The 16,624-nt window shown below is 45.2% G+C and overlaps 2 protein-coding genes across 3 annotated transcripts; both read right to left on the bottom strand.

Moving 5' to 3' along the window:
- Nucleotides 1-914: 914 nt before the first annotated feature.
- LOC131890048 (uncharacterized) lies at nt 915-6,241 on the bottom strand. 2 transcript variants are annotated; one of them, XM_059239320.1, is made up of 7 exons: nt 5,730-6,241; nt 5,252-5,661; nt 3,780-5,189; nt 3,558-3,694; nt 3,017-3,369; nt 2,359-2,709; nt 915-1,378 (listed from the first exon to the last, which is right to left on the bottom strand). In XM_059239320.1, exons 2-7 carry the CDS (start codon nt 5,624-5,626, stop codon nt 1,272-1,274), a joined length of 2,733 nt encoding a protein of 910 aa, XP_059095303.1. In that variant the 5' UTR covers nt 5,627-5,661; nt 5,730-6,241; the 3' UTR covers nt 915-1,271. The 2 variants fall into 2 exon arrangements, with proteins under 2 accessions (XP_059095303.1, XP_059095301.1); XM_059239318.1 differs by having other exon boundaries at nt 5,775-6,241.
- Nucleotides 6,242-12,087: 5,846 nt separating this feature from the next.
- LOC131890049 (cell division cycle 5-like protein) lies at nt 12,088-14,875 on the bottom strand. Its single transcript, XM_059239321.1, has one exon. It carries the CDS (start codon nt 14,602-14,604, stop codon nt 12,187-12,189), a length of 2,418 nt encoding a protein of 805 aa, XP_059095304.1. The 5' UTR covers nt 14,605-14,875; the 3' UTR covers nt 12,088-12,186.
- Between the last annotated feature and the right edge of the window lie 1,749 nt (nt 14,876-16,624).

The following is a 16,624-nucleotide window of genomic DNA, read 5'->3' as shown; positions in this document are numbered from 1 at the left end:
CGTCGTTGTCGTTGTCGTCGTCGATGTATAAGTGTGTTCATATCCGCGACGTGCCAAGTATCTTTAACCACCATCAAGATTTGGGAAGATATAGGGTGTAGTAAATGATACGGCAGTAAAATGACGATCTCCTGCGCTGCAAGAGTGAGTTCACTTTTTACGTCTTGCTGATATTTGATCCGAATTCTTTGCTTGTAGGTAGTAATGGATCAGTTTGTGGTTGCACAGTGAATGAGAATCACTAGAGACCAGATTTGAAATTGATCAGTTTGGCTCTTAAACTCTTTCTGGTGAAAAAGACTAATGATTCATATTTCGTCAATTCATACGAGCCAATCACTTAGTGCTTAGCAATATCAATTATAATGGGAATTATGAAGAATTACAGCGAGCATGTGCCCAACACGCGCTCATAAAAAATGCATTTAGAGTGACACTAACCTTTAAGATGATTCGAATCGCCATCTTTTTGAGTGATGCTTATTTGATATCTTGGAAAAAAGATTCCTTACGCTCTCACGACATTAAAGAGTCGGATATTTCAAGGAGCAAATTAAGTTTGGTCACTCAAAGCTCTTTTGGGCCTCCAAGGACTTGTTGATTTGACCAAAAAGGCGATTTCTAAATCAGCCACTTATCACGGAACATTAAACGGTACCGTTTCTTTTTTTTTCGAAAACGTCATAAAAAGTAAAATAATATTTTCTGTACAGAACTTAAGATCCCGTCTCTGGTAATCAGTAACCGCCATCTGTCGAGCTCGTGACAGGACTAGGTGCCTCTTCGCCCACGTTTAAGCCCACAAACGATCAAATGGAGTGAGTGGATTTGGGTTGAAGTGCATAGCTCATCATTGTCCCTCTCGTTGAACCAAAGTAATCTCGGCGCGGAATAATTGATCAATATTTCTGTGATAACAAGGCTATATATATATATGTGTTTATAATTCAGTCTCATTGCAATCGGGCTGTTTCTCTCTAAACTATAGATTTGAACACTGGAGCTATCAACAACGATCAGGGATCACGACAAACTGGGCGACAAATGATCATATTTAATCAATCATTATTGGGTTTGGCACGGCTCTTGGCAACGCCACGAAGATAAAGGTTTCTGGAACAACCGCATTTCAACCCCATTCCATTTCGACAATTTCGTGATGGTAGTGAAGGTCGTGGCAAGTCAATTTTATCCACTGTCGGTAAAGCTCTTAGATTCGACGTCAACAAACGCATTCTCGGCAAAATTGGGAACGAGAAATCTGACGAGCGTCATTGATCATCTGCCTTTGCATTTAGGTTGGATTCATCTCTGGCCAAGAATTTGGCATTCAATTTGGGTTTAATAGCATTCCACAGGTACGTCTCTTGCCCTGGTGCTGAAACAGGAATTGCAGCTTTGTCATTTGATTCTCACCGATTAGTTAGATCACGGACTTCTAGAAATATGGACTGCGAACGAGCTTCCCGGCAAATCGGCCTGCTCTTGGTCATAGCCACTCTGAGCCACTTTTCGAATTAAAGTAATAAAATAAGAAACGTAGATCTCTTCAATTAAAGGTAGGTTAATTTGATATCATTTACATGCAAAGTCGATCGTTTCAAAGTTATGTTGTCAAAAGCTTTGGTAGCTGACCAAGAGCAGGCTGAAAATTCTAATTTTATGTAATGTTTACTGCTTCACTTTGACCATGTCTCCTGAGTTTCCTAAGCATAGGTTTGGGCTCAAACTTGGCTGAGGTCATTTATTCAACAGGATTTTGTGGTCGTAGAAAGTGTTTATTTGGAATAAGATGAGCGGTTTAGGAGATAGGATATTTTTGCTTCCGTTTGCAGTCCATATCTCTAGAAGTCCGTGGTTAGACATACGTAGTCACTTTCCTGAAGTTGATTGGCTACATAGAAAATACATCTCACACCAATCACGTCATAATAATAATTAATATGAACAAATAATAATAATAATAATTCATATGAACAAATCGAAAAATTGAATAAAAAATATCCTATTTGAAGGTGTTTATCATGTATCCCAGTAGTATCCTGACATCCCAGTTGAGATACTCTTGCCTCATATCACTTATATCGTTAGTTATGACCGCAAGTGTGCCCATTAAGATGACAAAGCAACAACTTCTCTCGAAATTGATAAACAAAATAAATTTTGAACTTGGCCAGTCCGCAATCGAGTCATGAGTATCGATATGGGAATCTCACAGTCTATGGGCTTTTAAATCAATGGCCAAAGAGACATGTAATTCAAATCGTATAAATTGAGACCGAACCTCATTTTCAATCTGCAAAACGTAGAATTTTTTTATGCAGAACATTACCCTAAATAATGTAAGTCTTCTCTTACCAATGACAGACAAAATGGTAGATACGGCTGTCTCCGTGGCCAGAAGGGCATCCTCTAAAATGGCGGGTGAACAAGATTCTATTGAGGTGATTGAGAAACCCGTTGGTTTGTATTGAGGATTGATTGACTTCAGGGCTTCGTTTAAGTTCACAATCTTGGCAAAAATGTTCGCTTTGTTAATTGCCGGACTGTCCAAGTGGCTTTCATTTGAGGCGGTCGTATCATGGCTGCTTCTGTCCAAGGAAGAGTTGGTCGGATAGGTTGTTGCACTTATGGGAGAGGTTGAAGTTGATCCGAATGGGGCGTTTTTGGGGGGTGGAACAGGCAGGGTTATGTGGCTTTGAACGGGGCCTGTAGATACATTGGGCAGATGAAAGAATTAAGGTGATCCCGGTCATTGCAGAAATATATCAATTTTAATATAAAACGTGTCACTACTTGTTTCAAGGTGGAAGAAGGTCATCTGTTGATCAGTGCAAATTGATAACATATCTGAATTGAAGGTAGGCTCTTCAAAAAGCCCCACTCTTCTCGTGCAATCAGTTGATTGAATACGTTGATAACGGATTTGTGTCGGCCAACCCACTTCGACCGATTTTTAAACATCTAGACCTGAGCGTTAAGGAAGTCTGCAGAAAAACTGATACGAGATACTCACTCTTTGGTAATTGTTCGATACATTTGATTTCTATCGAATTGCCCGATGTTTTTGCTCTTGATATGGTCACACTCGAGTTGGAGATGGGTGCCGAGGTCATCGAAAACTTCAGAGGACTTTTGCGGGACAGCTCATAGGAATCCGGAACGACCGAAGTGATTGAGACTCTAGCATTGGACACGATGGAAGAAAGCGAAGGTCCGACGGCCTCGGTTCTTGCCTGGACATCTGCCTCGAGTTGGCGACTGTCGCCAAAGTCGATCTCCTTTAAGTGCTTGTCCTTGCAATTGCCACAAACAGCCATTCCAATGGGTAACGTGTTTCCTGTTCGTGTGGCGTGTTGGAGGGACATGCTGAAAGATTCAAAACGTCGAATTGTTGATCGGGCCAATGTTCATCGCTCTATCGAAGACATTTCACCATGTCCTAGGAACGCGAACATATGATGACCTCATTGCCGTTTGTTCCTAGCCAGTTCCTATTCATTAGTGAATTGCTTACTTTCAAGAAAGGCAAGCAATCTTTTTTCATTCTCGCTTACATGTAGGTTATGGTCCACATCGTTCCTTGAGGTGAAGACGGCTTCTTAGAGCGTTTTTTGGAACAGTGGGCACAAACATTCACTGGCTGATTGTGAACCAAATCGTACCGATGCTTTTCACAAATCAGCGTGGGATGCTGAAATCAATTTAAAGGCCGGAAAAGCTTTATTCCTGGGACCGGTTCATCCTCTAATAGAAAATCCTCGCAACACGGCACTTACTTCATCAGCTTTAAAAAAAGGAATCTTCAATCGGCTCCGAAGAATGGCCCTCTCCATAGCAGCGGATCCCAAATTCTGGGACGGCTTCAAGGTTACCAGGTCCAGGTGAGTGGTTAATCGGTTCAAATTAATGATTTCTCCTCGACATTGACCTGGATCGTGACCCGCTGCAACACACACTTGAGTCGGATCTACGCCGGTTTCGTGACTGGAAAATTGGTTATCCGTTCCAACGCTCTTGGATTCACACTCGAGGATTTGGATCTCGGGCTCACATTTGATTTGGACTTCTCCACTGGTTTTTATGGCCTCGATGCCAGAAGAAAAATTGGACGAAAGCCGTTTCTTGGCCGGAGGCGACAACAAAATCAGATGTTGTTGTTGCTGCTGCTGCTGTTGAGGAAGTGATTGCATCTGATTTTGAAATTGCATGATAGTGGGCGTGCTAGGGCCATTGGATTGCGTGGGCACAGGGGTAATCGTGGCCGACGAGGACAAGGTAGTGTTGGAATTCAATTTGATCAAGTTGACAGGAGCTGATAAGGGCGGCGTGTCCATAGCCAGCGTTGGTTCTGGAGCCGGACATTTAGGGTCTGTCAGAATACGTTTGGCATTGGGTGGGGATTTCAAGTACACCACAGGCGACGATAAGCTGGCAGAGGGAATTCGAGCGACAGACGACCGTTGGATTTCGGACATGACCCCCACTGATACCTTGGGAGAAGTGGGATGAAGATGACAATCGCTGGAACTATTGGGCGGGGTCAGTGGCATCTCCGAATGGGTCCTGAGGGCAGGGTCAAGGCCCACGGAAGTGATATCTTCTTCCGAGCTACCATGCAAAATGTGTGCCACATCAATGATTTGAATACGATAGGATCGGGAACTTTCGATTAGGGCGCTAGTGCTTAATCCGTGGGGTTCGGGGATTTCAAATTGGAGCTGCTTGGCTTTAGCCACGATGTCGGAGCATTGGCACGCTCCCGATTTGGCTTGAAGTACCCCCTCTTTCATCAGTTGGCTAACCCGTTCCAGCTTCAGGATCCGGTGTTTTAGGTATCGATTGGTGGTGTTGAGAATGTCAGCTTGAGTCTCGAGCGATTCGGCTTTCAGCCGACGTTTGAGACGGCATCGTTTGCTGGCTTCGTTATTGCGTTCGCGCATTCGCTGATAATAGGTGGCTGCGGTGCGCTCATCGCCACCGGGGGCGCGAGGGGTACCCTCGCTCGAGAAACTACTACTTCGGCGGTGCGACACCGGCGGGTTGACACTGGGCAAAGGAGCGAGCCGATGAGCCGGGTGGGTTTGAGACGGGGCGGCACCCGGATCGGAGCGGGACTCGAGCCTGAAGTCACCACTGCCCGAAGAATATCGCCGCTCAGGCCAGGCCCCGCTCATGGAAACCGAACGCTGAAAAGAAAAGCAAACCAGTCCGGACATGAGCGAGTATTCTATCGGCGCGGGGGTCTTACTTCTTTGAGCGGCGGAGGGCCGATAATCGGACATTGACCCAAAAGCAATAGGCTCTCAATGGCTTCCTCATTGCGCGAGGGCGTGACCCCGCGGACTGACCCGCGATCATCCAAACTGTAGGATTTTGGGGGGAGGGTGCCGCGGGTTGATGGATGAGACGATGAGGTGGGCGAAGGCGGGCTGGCGGGTGAGGACTCGAACACGTCATCGGCAATCAGCAAGCGAGGCTCGTCTTCATCGTCTTCGTCTTCCGTCGGCAGGGGCAGGGTCGAAGCGGGCACGGCCGAGACCGTCTGAGCCGAATGGGTCCGCGTGGGCCACACAGAGCCTGGCTGGCGGCCGGGGGCGGGTCCACTCACTTCCATTCGGCTCATAGCCCGGCCCACAGTCTCACCCCCGGGGATGTCACCTAGATCAGAAATTCATGGCCGATATCAGTTGACAAGCGGGTACTCGGTCAAGCCTCCATGGACCCACCCTTTTGAAAGGAAGGCAAGAGTGGGATGGAGGCTGGGCCCTTACCCGCACTTGACTGGCGCTCATATACTGAGGCGTAACTGAGCTGCCCTTCCCGATTCCTTCCTTATTCCTTCTTAGGGTCTGGCCTGTGTTGGCCTCGGGGGCGGCCAGGAGGACCCACCCACCACACACTTGGAGGGAGCGTCCGTGTTTACTCCATCCCTCAATGACCACTGACAACTAGTAACCGTCTTTCATTCATATGACATGATGGCTTTCATGAGATGCCGCATTAGGGTCCAAGGGGTCCAAGAAACGCGCGGAGGTCAATGGCTGGCGTCGTGCTTGGAGTTCTATCTTACGGGTGGACTGACTGCCCGTGATTTTATGCCTTGCCCATGCTGGTGGCCATGCTGGTCGTGGTCCTGATCGTGGTCCTCGACGTGGTCATCCCTCTATCTAGCGTAGGCCTGCCTTCCATCCATCCATCCATCCATCCATCCATGCGATCCATGCCTACACTCGCTCACACTCCTTCACTCCTGAGGCTGCCGGCTGGGCTGCCTCCTAGGATGGCTGGCAGGCTGGGTGGCTGGCTGGCTGGCTGGCTGGCTGAGTAGCTGGCCCACTGGTCCAGCAGAATCGGAGCGCGAGGGAGAGGGCTCTCGACCACAGACACAATATAATATGATCCGTGCTCTCCATTCCTCGTGCCCGCTGTTCCATGCCCCCCTTTATTGAACCACGCTGGCCGGACGACAGCAGGCAGGCCTGCTTAAAAATGGAGGAAGGCATGCCGTCCACTACTGTACTGTACGGGTGATGACATGAAGGTCTGGCCCGTCTCGAGCGCAATGACCCATCCAGCTGAACCCAAGACTAGGCTGCTCCACCCGCTCAGCTCAGTATCACTCTGTTCAAGTGGAAGCCAGGCTGGCTTGGACTTGTCATCAGAGCTTTAGAGTCAGCATCGGCCGTCAGGGACCAGCCCTGGCCCCACTCGCCGGGAGTTGCATCTCTGCGTCAAGTTTCCCAACTCTGCTAAACATCGTTCAACCCCGGAATCACGCACTCTGGTGACCACAGGCTACAACTTCATTCCTAGAAATCTCAAAAATCGGTCCCGTCTGTCAAAAGGTTGACGCTAGCAAGGATCTGTGGCGCAAAAAGGCCCAGCCATTTCACTATTACATTCAAATGATCTGTTTTGAGAGGTTTGTAGGGTAAGCCAAGGATCCTGGCCAGCTATTCTTAAACATGATTCTATCCAACAGACCAGATTTTTCTCATCCTTTCATTCATGAGCCCATCGCAAAAATATTTTTTTTTTGTATATCCCCTCTTCAAGCATTCTTGAAGACCAACAGTGGAATTGAAAATATAATGCAGGATAATGTTTCCTTTTTTCTGTCATGTCAAACCCAGATCCTTTCCACAAGATAAACCTTTTTTTACGTCAACTATAATGACTAATCTAAGGAGTACTTCATTGCTCTACATTGCCAGAAAAGTGTTGAAATCACTACAGCCATTGAAAATTACTTTTTATACTTTGTTAAATATGATTAGTAATACCTTCTTTCATCTTAATGACAAGGCATTGCAGTATATATAGTCCTAGCGGGCTGTGTTGGGTGGAGAGTTTGGCCACCTATAATCAAAAAGCAATGGTAAGTGTGAATTTCTACAATCAACAATACAGAACCATTTCCAAACAATTTTATGTTGCCATCCATGCTTTTGTTTATTCTTCTACACTGGCATGCTCACTGGCCTTAATTATGCCAACAAAAACCAGCCAGCTATCTCCCTTGTATAAATGGAGCTCCAAGATAAACTGAGATTCGTATTTAAATAATAACACATATCAAGAAATGTGAAATTGAATCATGTTACAAATTTGTTTCCAGTGAAATCTTAAGTGTCATCTTTGAGAAAGATTTCTAGACAATTATCCCCTGCTTCATATTTCTATCTTGAGCCAATAGTGCTTCCTTGGTACAAAACTTATCTATTACAATGAGGTTGGCAAACATTTTCACCAAATCACATGCTCAACCTGACCTACACAGGGACATGAAGTGCCTTGATACACATTCCATCAGCATTTGAAAAGGTGTAGATTAAATACTTGACATCAAGATTCATAGATGCCTTTTAATTGGAAGGATAATCTTATTTATTCAATAAATGCTGTATAGATCAGCCAGAACAAGCAATAAGATTATCCAAGGATACCTTTCAGGTCTCTCTGAATTATCTAACCTATCAATGGCATCAACCCATGTTGGTGTCAAACTGTTGAATAAGGCCATGAGATGGCGTAATAGGGATGGGAGTCTTGCACTCTATGAGGGCACTCCAAGCCGTCTTTGCAAGGGAAGTTGCTCGCACATGCACTTGCCACGGGGAGTGTTGCCACATATGCCAAATGAAACTAATTCAGAATTTTAATGGATAACCCCTAAATTCGCAGAGACCTGTCAAAACTTGAAGCCATTGGTCTTATTACACTTCATATCCTTCTTTTTGCTCAATATATCCTTTAATACCTTTTGATATTACAAAATCATCCGCTATTGTGATGTGTATACACAGTCTATTGAAAATAAGATTTTGAAAGAATTAGTCAAAAACAACACAAATATATTATAATTCAATAACAAGGAATTGGCCCAATCGGCCCTTTATTTGGTAGAGGCTGAATGACAAAACGCCCTCTAGAATGCAGAACGTAAAACATATTTCGTGCTACGTAAGGGGGCTATTGAATGAATAGTTATCATTTCATGGCTCTGTGTTCACGAGCGGGTGGAAAGTAGGTTTCTAGCCTCTTATGCAGAGAAACAACATTTCCACTTGTCAGATTTGGCATCAAGTTGTTTTGAGTGACAGTCATACTTTTTCTCATAAAAGAAAACTGCGTATTCAATAGCTGGGTCTCTCTTTACATGTCGTTTATTCACGTTCGGATCAAAAAAAAATCCGTACAGTCCACACCTAAAACGCGTTTGCCATTTCGTGCCGTTGAGTTTGAAGAGAAAAGTGAGGGCTTGCCTGAGCTTCTCTTCAAACTTGCGGACAAGAAGTGGCAAACACATGTAAGGTGTCTTGACTGTATGGACTTTCTTCTAGCCTCACTTTGTCAAACTACACGCAAAGAAAGCCCCCCGTTATTGAATACATAGCTATTCATAGTGGATAAGGTCCGAGCACTTAACTCCAAAGAAACTCGCCTCAGGTCTAGTTGTCAGTCATTGGTGGACAATCCGGATATAAGAACCTTTTTCGTGATTTCTGGGAGATTGCTAGACCCTAATTTCACGGTACAGTTAAAACGAAGGAACATAAATTTCAAAGTCTAGATTCATTTTTGGAGCTTCTTATTTATATCTGGCAACACTGGTGAAAGGCCATGTTGAAAGAAGGAACAGGGCGAATGGGAAGGAATCCAATCCGCAAGGAAAATCCGGTTCTGGTTATTGGGCCGGCGGGCGGAAACTGTTCAGTTTCGCAATATCACGCAAATGGTGAAATAAAGCTGCTGAGCTTGCCTCTCGGAAACAGCTGCACAAGGGTGTAAATGGACGGCGCAACAGACAGAATGAGGAAGACCAGCTCTTTATCTCATTTAAATCGCCCATCGCTTACGTCCTTTTTAAGTTTGGTTTAGGTCGCGCTGGATTTTCAAGGACATGGTTATTCTCCTCTTCCAAACAAATTCATTTGCAGGCCCTGCACGATCAATATGACGATGTAGTTGTAAAACTACAGTACCACTGATTGAACCTTTCAGGGTCAATTTATAGAGTTATGACTAAATCTCGGAATAAGGTTAAAAAAAATGCCAGTTGAGGTAACGAAAAGGGGTAAAAATTTGCCCATAAAACGTAGAGAAAATGTGTTCAATTTTTACATATTGAACAAAAGCATGGTCTTTTCAGTTGGGTTGAAATAAATGCTTTTTGGGGAACAATCATAGGTAATATTGGCCAGTGTGGAAATGGGATCAACTGAATTTGGATAAAACTTGGTCTCCTGTTGGAGAGAGTATATTCTAAATTAAAGAAAGCAATTTTTCACGCCAAAATGGCGATTTACGTGATTTGTCCCAAATATGACAAGAGAAAGTGAAAGCTCAGGATTCAGGTATTTACCCAAGGACCTTACAACTTTGGCTTTGACAATGCATAATGGCATAAATGTGGTAATGCTGTGACAATTTCAAATTTTGTCGAAGAAGGTAAAATAAATCTGTGGAAAATGAGCGAGTGTTTGACAGTAACTGACATATTTATTGGCTTTTTGCCTATCACACCCTGTGAAAAAGTGCACAATCATTTTTTTTAGAAGTTTAGATGCCTACATTATCAATGAAAATGTCACTTAGCTTCAAGTTCATTATTTACTTTAGTGCTAGTGACGCCATCCAAAAAACATAATCTCGGGAAGTTGTTACCCGTTAGTTAGCCCTAGAGGACTTTAGTTAACCCTGATTTTTTCAATGTCAAATAAAGCTCAAACTTGTTTTTTTACGATCTCCTGAAGCCTTTATATTCGAAAATTTTTGGCAAACCCATTCTCGAATCTCTCTTGATAGCATCAATGCTGGTGACAGTAGACTAAGTAGTTCTTGATTTCTCCAAAAGTTCCCATATTTTTGACTCCATAGGTGACCTTTTTGAATTCTTTTGGCAAAATATATTTACCTTTTTCAACTGTTTTAGCCAGTTTCCTCATCACTAGAGACGGCCAAAATATGCATTATCCATTTATGTCATGTCATAGAAAAAGGTTGATTCACGTACATTGCTTGTTTATATGTTGCATAAAAAGTAACTCTGGCTTGACGGAAGGAAAATAAGGGTTACTTTTTGAGCCTAGGTAAAAGGTATTCCATCAGTTATGTCATAGGCCATTGAAAATGAAGATTGGTAGCCCTAGTCCATAGAAAACCATAACTAGAATGCTTAAGTTCAACAGGAGCTGTACTGCATGAGCATGTTTTCAGGTCAGACGCTGGTGGAAATGGGACAAAGATATTTCGTTAAATCTCGCTTCAGGCAAGTTGAATTATTATCATGAAACGTTTGTTATTCCTCTTTAATCTCAATATCTTTTGAATCTTGCAAATACACAGGTAAAAAGAGTGGTAGGATAATAAAAAAAAACATGCTCTTAAGGGCATAATACACGCAACAGGTCAAGAAAAGATTTGGACATTAGTAGAGCAAATCACGTACTCTATCGAGTGCCCTTGTTTAGCAACGCATCTCGAAAATCTCGAAAGTGTAACAAAATGTATCCGAAATTGCAACGCAATGATGAGGCATTCGGAATTTCGTTTCAATCTCCCAACAATGTGCTTGAATGTGGGCGACATGATTGCGCCTATACGTAAGCAAGGTAATTCCGACACCTCTCGAGGTCAGCCTGAACCCAGGCTTGTTCCTGGCGTTTCAGTTAAGTGTTTCCACCACATGGATGAAAACTTTAACTTGAGCCCCATTATAACCCTTCAAAATTTCTTAAAAGTCTAGTCGGAGAGCTTGCTCAAACCCATTTTAAGAAGCGTGCTAGAGGAGAGTAATTGCTTGACAAGGTGCCATATTAGGGGTTTCTACTAAAAATTTGGACGAGCCGTCAACGATTCAAATTTGCACCATAGTTGTCTTAAGTAGCTTGACTATGAATGAAACATTTTTTCCACCAGCGACAGCTGAGACGAAAACATGCGATCGCAGCGCCCTTGATCGATTTATATATGAAGTTATCTATGCCCTAGTCGCAACCTCCCCTGATTTGATCCCCATCAGTACAAGAGGTAAGCATCTTCAGATCAACTTATATCCGAGGTCAGGATCCGGGCGGGATTTGCAGCTCCCTTCCTCTCAATTTTTTACGGTTACTTATTACATATTTTGGTTTAAATGCTTACTTAAGTGCAAATTTTGATCGTTTTTTATGCATGTTTGTTATATGGCATAAAATGGATCCTTGAAATGCATATTTGGGCCGTTTTTAGTGATGGTCAAAGACGGCCAAAATATGCATTCAAAGGATCCATTTTAAGCCATAAAATATGCATAAAAACTGATCAAAATCGCTGATGCACTTAAATGCTCATTCTGGGTAACGCCCAAGCCTTAACTTTGAAGAGCGATCGTTTAACAAACTCCCCTCTGTTGTGTTTCCGGAAGTTTTTAATGTCAAAAGTTTTGGTTTTCTTCTTGTGTGAACACTTCAACTTCTTACTTTTTCTTAAATCACAATTCAGTTTACCCCTTGATTTCCTGGTTACCTTGGATGAGGATCTTGACATTATTCTCTTAAGGAGTTCGCTTGTATGAAACCGACTGGGCCTACTTCCAGAGGATCGAATGCAGAAATTAGATGTGGTATTCAAGTTCAGTAATGTATAAACAAAAACACAAATGTAGCAAAAAACAAATGGATCATTACGTGGTTGAACTTCTTAATAGGGCTGTGGTTGAAGTTGTTGAATCTGGTATTGAGCCTCTTGAAAGCGTTTCTGAAGCTCACTCTCCCGCTCAGTTTGACGACTCACATCCTCACTGATGGACTCCAATCGACGAGGAATAGCCATAGATTCCTGATCTTTTAAAAAGGTGAAAGTCGACAGATCTAAGCGAGATTGCTCAATTTGGTCTTCTAGATCGTGGATCTGTTTGATCAGGCCTTGCGCTCGAGCTTGATAGCCCCCGGTAAGGACTTTTAGTTTTTTTTCGATCTTGGCGGCTCGTTTGGCTTCTTTCGTCATGTGAGTTCGGTTCTGCTCCAACCGCTCTTTGAACGAATCGATGCGGTCTTTCTTGTTGGCCAGATTGGCTCGAGTGTAGCGCTGTTGATTGGGCAAATACAAAACTTGGGCCAGGCACTCCTCCCATACCTGAGTGTATGCCTCTAAAGATACATCCCCGTGATTCATACCTTCCTTGACCACGGTCATTTCCTGCTCCAAAAGTGCCTTTGCTTGGACTAAATCTTCGTCTGAAAACTTTTGGTACGGGTGCTTTTCTAGATAGCCGCGATGAAGTTGCTCGTTCACGATAGCCCGGTCCAGTCCCTTCTTCTTGTTGCCACCTTCCCCCATTTGGGCTGCCGTGGGTGTTTCCACACAATCGTGATGCATCATGACGACCATTTCTCGCTTGATTAGCTCCTCGGCCTTTTGCAGGGCGGTCAAAGGGGGGTCCGAATTCAACGGTCTCAAAATGGTCTCATTCATGTCCAAGGGGCGGGGCAAGTCCCGTTGTACGGCCTGACTTCGACGCTTGAGTTCTTGCTCACGCCGCTTCCGATATTCTTCTTCAGTTTGCTGATCTAACTCGGCCTGATCTTCAACCCATGTGTGATCATCCTCAGTCACGTCGGTATCCTCTTCATTCTCAGGAACGACGATCTCGAAGTCGTTTTTGGGCTGAGGCAGCGACGACAGGCCTTGCTGTAGGCTCTCACGCAATTGCTTCTGATGGAATCGATCTGCAGATTCTAAGCCCTCGTTAGGATTGATGGCCAGTTTGTCGCGAATGGGCGTGACCCCCATGGCAGCATTGACCGGGGTTCGACCGGGTGTCAGGCCAATTTGTCCTTCCTTAGTGCGAAAAGGCGTTGTAAGCACCGTATTAGGGGTCTTGATGGGGGCGTGCTGGGGCGTGACGCTTGAGAAATCCCCCCCATTCTCGTGAAGTTGCGGATTCAGACCGCCTTTGAGCGGGGTGTCCACGTTGGTTAGGGCCATGATGTTCTGGGCTTCGGTTAGAATCTTATCCTGTTGAGGCATGGGGGTACGCGGCGTGCGTAAAGCCGACCCAGGGGTGACGGCGTAATCAGCCAACAAAGTATCAGACGCGCGTTGGGAGTCGCCTTCCGACGAGGCTACGGCCTCCCGGGCGGCTTCCGAGGCCTTGCCTAGCTTAACAATCTGTTCCATTTCCATATCGGAAATCTGAGGCTCGGGTAAGACGAGTTTGCTTCGCTTCTTGGCCGGTTCTTCGTTGTTGAGCAAGGCTTGGGGAATGCTATTCTCTTTGCGTTGCTTCAACTTGTCCTTGTCCTTTTTGCGGTTCTTCATCTCATCCTCGTCGCGCCGTTTCTCGTCCAATTGATCCTGCCGCACCCGACGAAATCGACCAGCGCTCTCATCCACCTCCTCATTGGCTGTGTCATAAAAGCCGGCGGCGGGTTTCTTCTCAAAAGGGATTTCCACGTTGTAATTGATCTTGCCTTTTTTCACGCGAATAAGTCGTCGGCCACCAATCCCTGCGGCTCGCAATTCCCGCCGCTTTTGAAGGGCGGCCAATCGGCGAGCCTCCTCCAGTTGTTTCTCACGGGCCTTACGTTTGGCCTTCTTGCCCTGGGTATTGGCCAGGCGTGCTCGGGCCTCACTCAACATCTCAAGCTCATCTTCGTCCATATCTTGGGGATCGGGGCGGGCGGGTTTGGTCTCGGGATTGGGATCGATCTCGCCGGGTTTGAGTTTACGGGGATCCTCGTGGGCGGCGGCGGCGGCCTCATCAGCCGCAGCCCCGCCCTGCTCCTCTTTCTTCTGGGCCTGGTCCAGCAGGTACTCGTAGCGTTCGAGACATTGGGCGGCCGTGCGTCCCACAATGGGCGCAATGGTGCGCCACTGGGTGGGCATGAGCTTGGCCAAGTGGAGCAGCTTCTCGTCCTCGTCGCGCGACCACTCGGTCTTCTTGATGGACGGGTCCAGCCACTCGAACCAGCGGGCCTTGCATTGCTTGGCGGACTTTCGGTGGATGAGCGAAGCGATGCGGCTCCACTGGTTCTTGCCGTACTTCATGACGGCGGCTTTGAGGATTTCATCCTCGGTGTTCCGCCACACCCCACCCTTGATCATGACGCGCGGCATGGTGCGGCGAGAGAAGAGAGAGGGTCACGGGTTGAGCCACCAGAAACACGCCTTCAGGCTCCGATGAGGATATGAGGATATGGGTGATCCGGGTGATCCGGGTGATCCAGCACGACCCCGACCAGGCCAACTCTGTCTCGATTTCAGCCTAGTCTTAGACGGACACCACCTCGACGGAGGGAACGGAAGGAACGAATCGAGGATCGCTCCAGAACAAGGAGAGAAGGAGTTGGGGAATTGACTGAAGCCACTCAAACCACTCAAGCCATTTGCTAGGCAGCTAGCTGATGCTGATCATAGCAACAATCCAGTTTCAGCTTGTCCAGAATGGAAGTGACATTTGAGCCAAGCCATTGATTGGTTGGTACCCACGTCTTCCTCGTTGATTCCTCATGGGTTATAAGTGGTCGACGATGAAAAGTTTTGGCCCAGGCCACCGAGTCCGTATACGGGAGTCAGATGTCGAGTATAATTTGCCTCACGTTATTGACCAGGGGTCACGCAAAGACGAGGACATTTGGCAACACTTCTCTCTCATAATTTAGGTTTCGTGAGCCAGAACAGAAGAAAAACCGCTTNGAGGACATTTGGCAACACTTCTCTCTCATAATTTAGGTTTCGTGAGCCAGAACAGAAGAAAAACCGCTTGTTTTCTACTTCCATCCAAAACAAAAATTCGCAATAAACGTTGACAAGTTGGCGTCATAAGGACAAGTGTACCAAACAAGTCAACCTATCAGAAGAAATAAAAAGTCTCCAAACACATTTAAATCAATACACTGTATGAAAAAGGGTACTCTCATGACAAACACCGTTAAAGATTTGATTCTCAAAAAGGGTTTATGCTAGACTTATGCAGATATCGTCGTGGCTTATCCCCTTGACCGCTTTGCCTTATGCCTCAACCAATCTGGGTTGAGATATTCGGTTGACGCAGAATTGAATTGGTTCTTGGAAGGGGTTAAGTAGATAAGCGGTGCGGCGGATAAGCCACGAAAAAACGTAGCTTTAATGCCATAAATAACTTCATATATAGCTCGATTAAGGGCGCTGTGATCGCATGTTTTCGTCTCAGCTGTCACTGGTGGGCAAAATGTTCCATTCGTAGTCCAGATAATTAGGACAACTGTGGTACAAATTTGAATCGTTGACGGCTAGTCCAAATTCTTAGTAGAAACCCCTAATATGACACCTTGTCAAGCAATTACCCTCCTCTAGCACGCTTCTTAAAACGGGTTTGAGCAAGCTGTCCGACTAGACTTTTAAGAAATTTTGAAGGGTTATAATGGGGCTCAAGTTGCAGTTTTCATCCATTTCAGCTCTATTGGCATACGCCCTATGTGGGAAAATGGGATTATCAGGGCTGACCCTATATCAACGAACCAAGTTGAAATCAACTATGGGTAGATTTTCATCTAACACCCCTGGCCGAAGCCAGGTTTCTGTTACAGAGATGAATGAAATATCTTTTTTTAACTGCTAGTTCTTGTAAAATTTTAATCTTTGTGCTGTCCTTTTTGGAAATCAGACACTGCACGTTCAAATAAGGCCCCTTTACGTTACGGGGCTGTCTTTTGACGGACCAAGTCCGCCTATGAACAAAGCCATGCTCTAAGTAGTCTTGGGGAGAGTCCGGACTCCAGTCAGAGTGCACTCGAGTCTTTTACTCTATTTTGGAGGAATTGACCGGACTCGAGTCTTTTTTAAAGGACTCAAGTCCGGACTCGTGAAAGAAAAATATTCTTTTTTTTTTTTTTTATTTAAATTTCGCAACATGAGCCTTTTTGCTTAACCTGACCCTAATAAAGGACTAGAGTCCTCTGCCAGACTCGAGTCTTTTGCCGGACTCGTGTCCAGACTCGGCAAGTACGGCGAAAAGTCAAAAAAGCAGAGGACTCATACTAGTTCGACTTTTGCGGGACTCGCCCCAGCACTATTTAAAATGGAATACTTAGAACACATTTACCCAAAGTTTCATATAACCTCGCCGTCATACCCTTTAGCTCGCAAAATTGATGCA

The sequence above is a fragment of the Tigriopus californicus genome, chromosome 11, assembly GCF_007210705.1.
Source record: "Tigriopus californicus strain San Diego chromosome 11, Tcal_SD_v2.1, whole genome shotgun sequence".
In the NCBI taxonomy this organism is placed as follows: domain Eukaryota; kingdom Metazoa; phylum Arthropoda; class Copepoda; order Harpacticoida; family Harpacticidae; genus Tigriopus; species Tigriopus californicus.
This window is presented reverse-complemented; position numbering and strand designations above follow the sequence as displayed.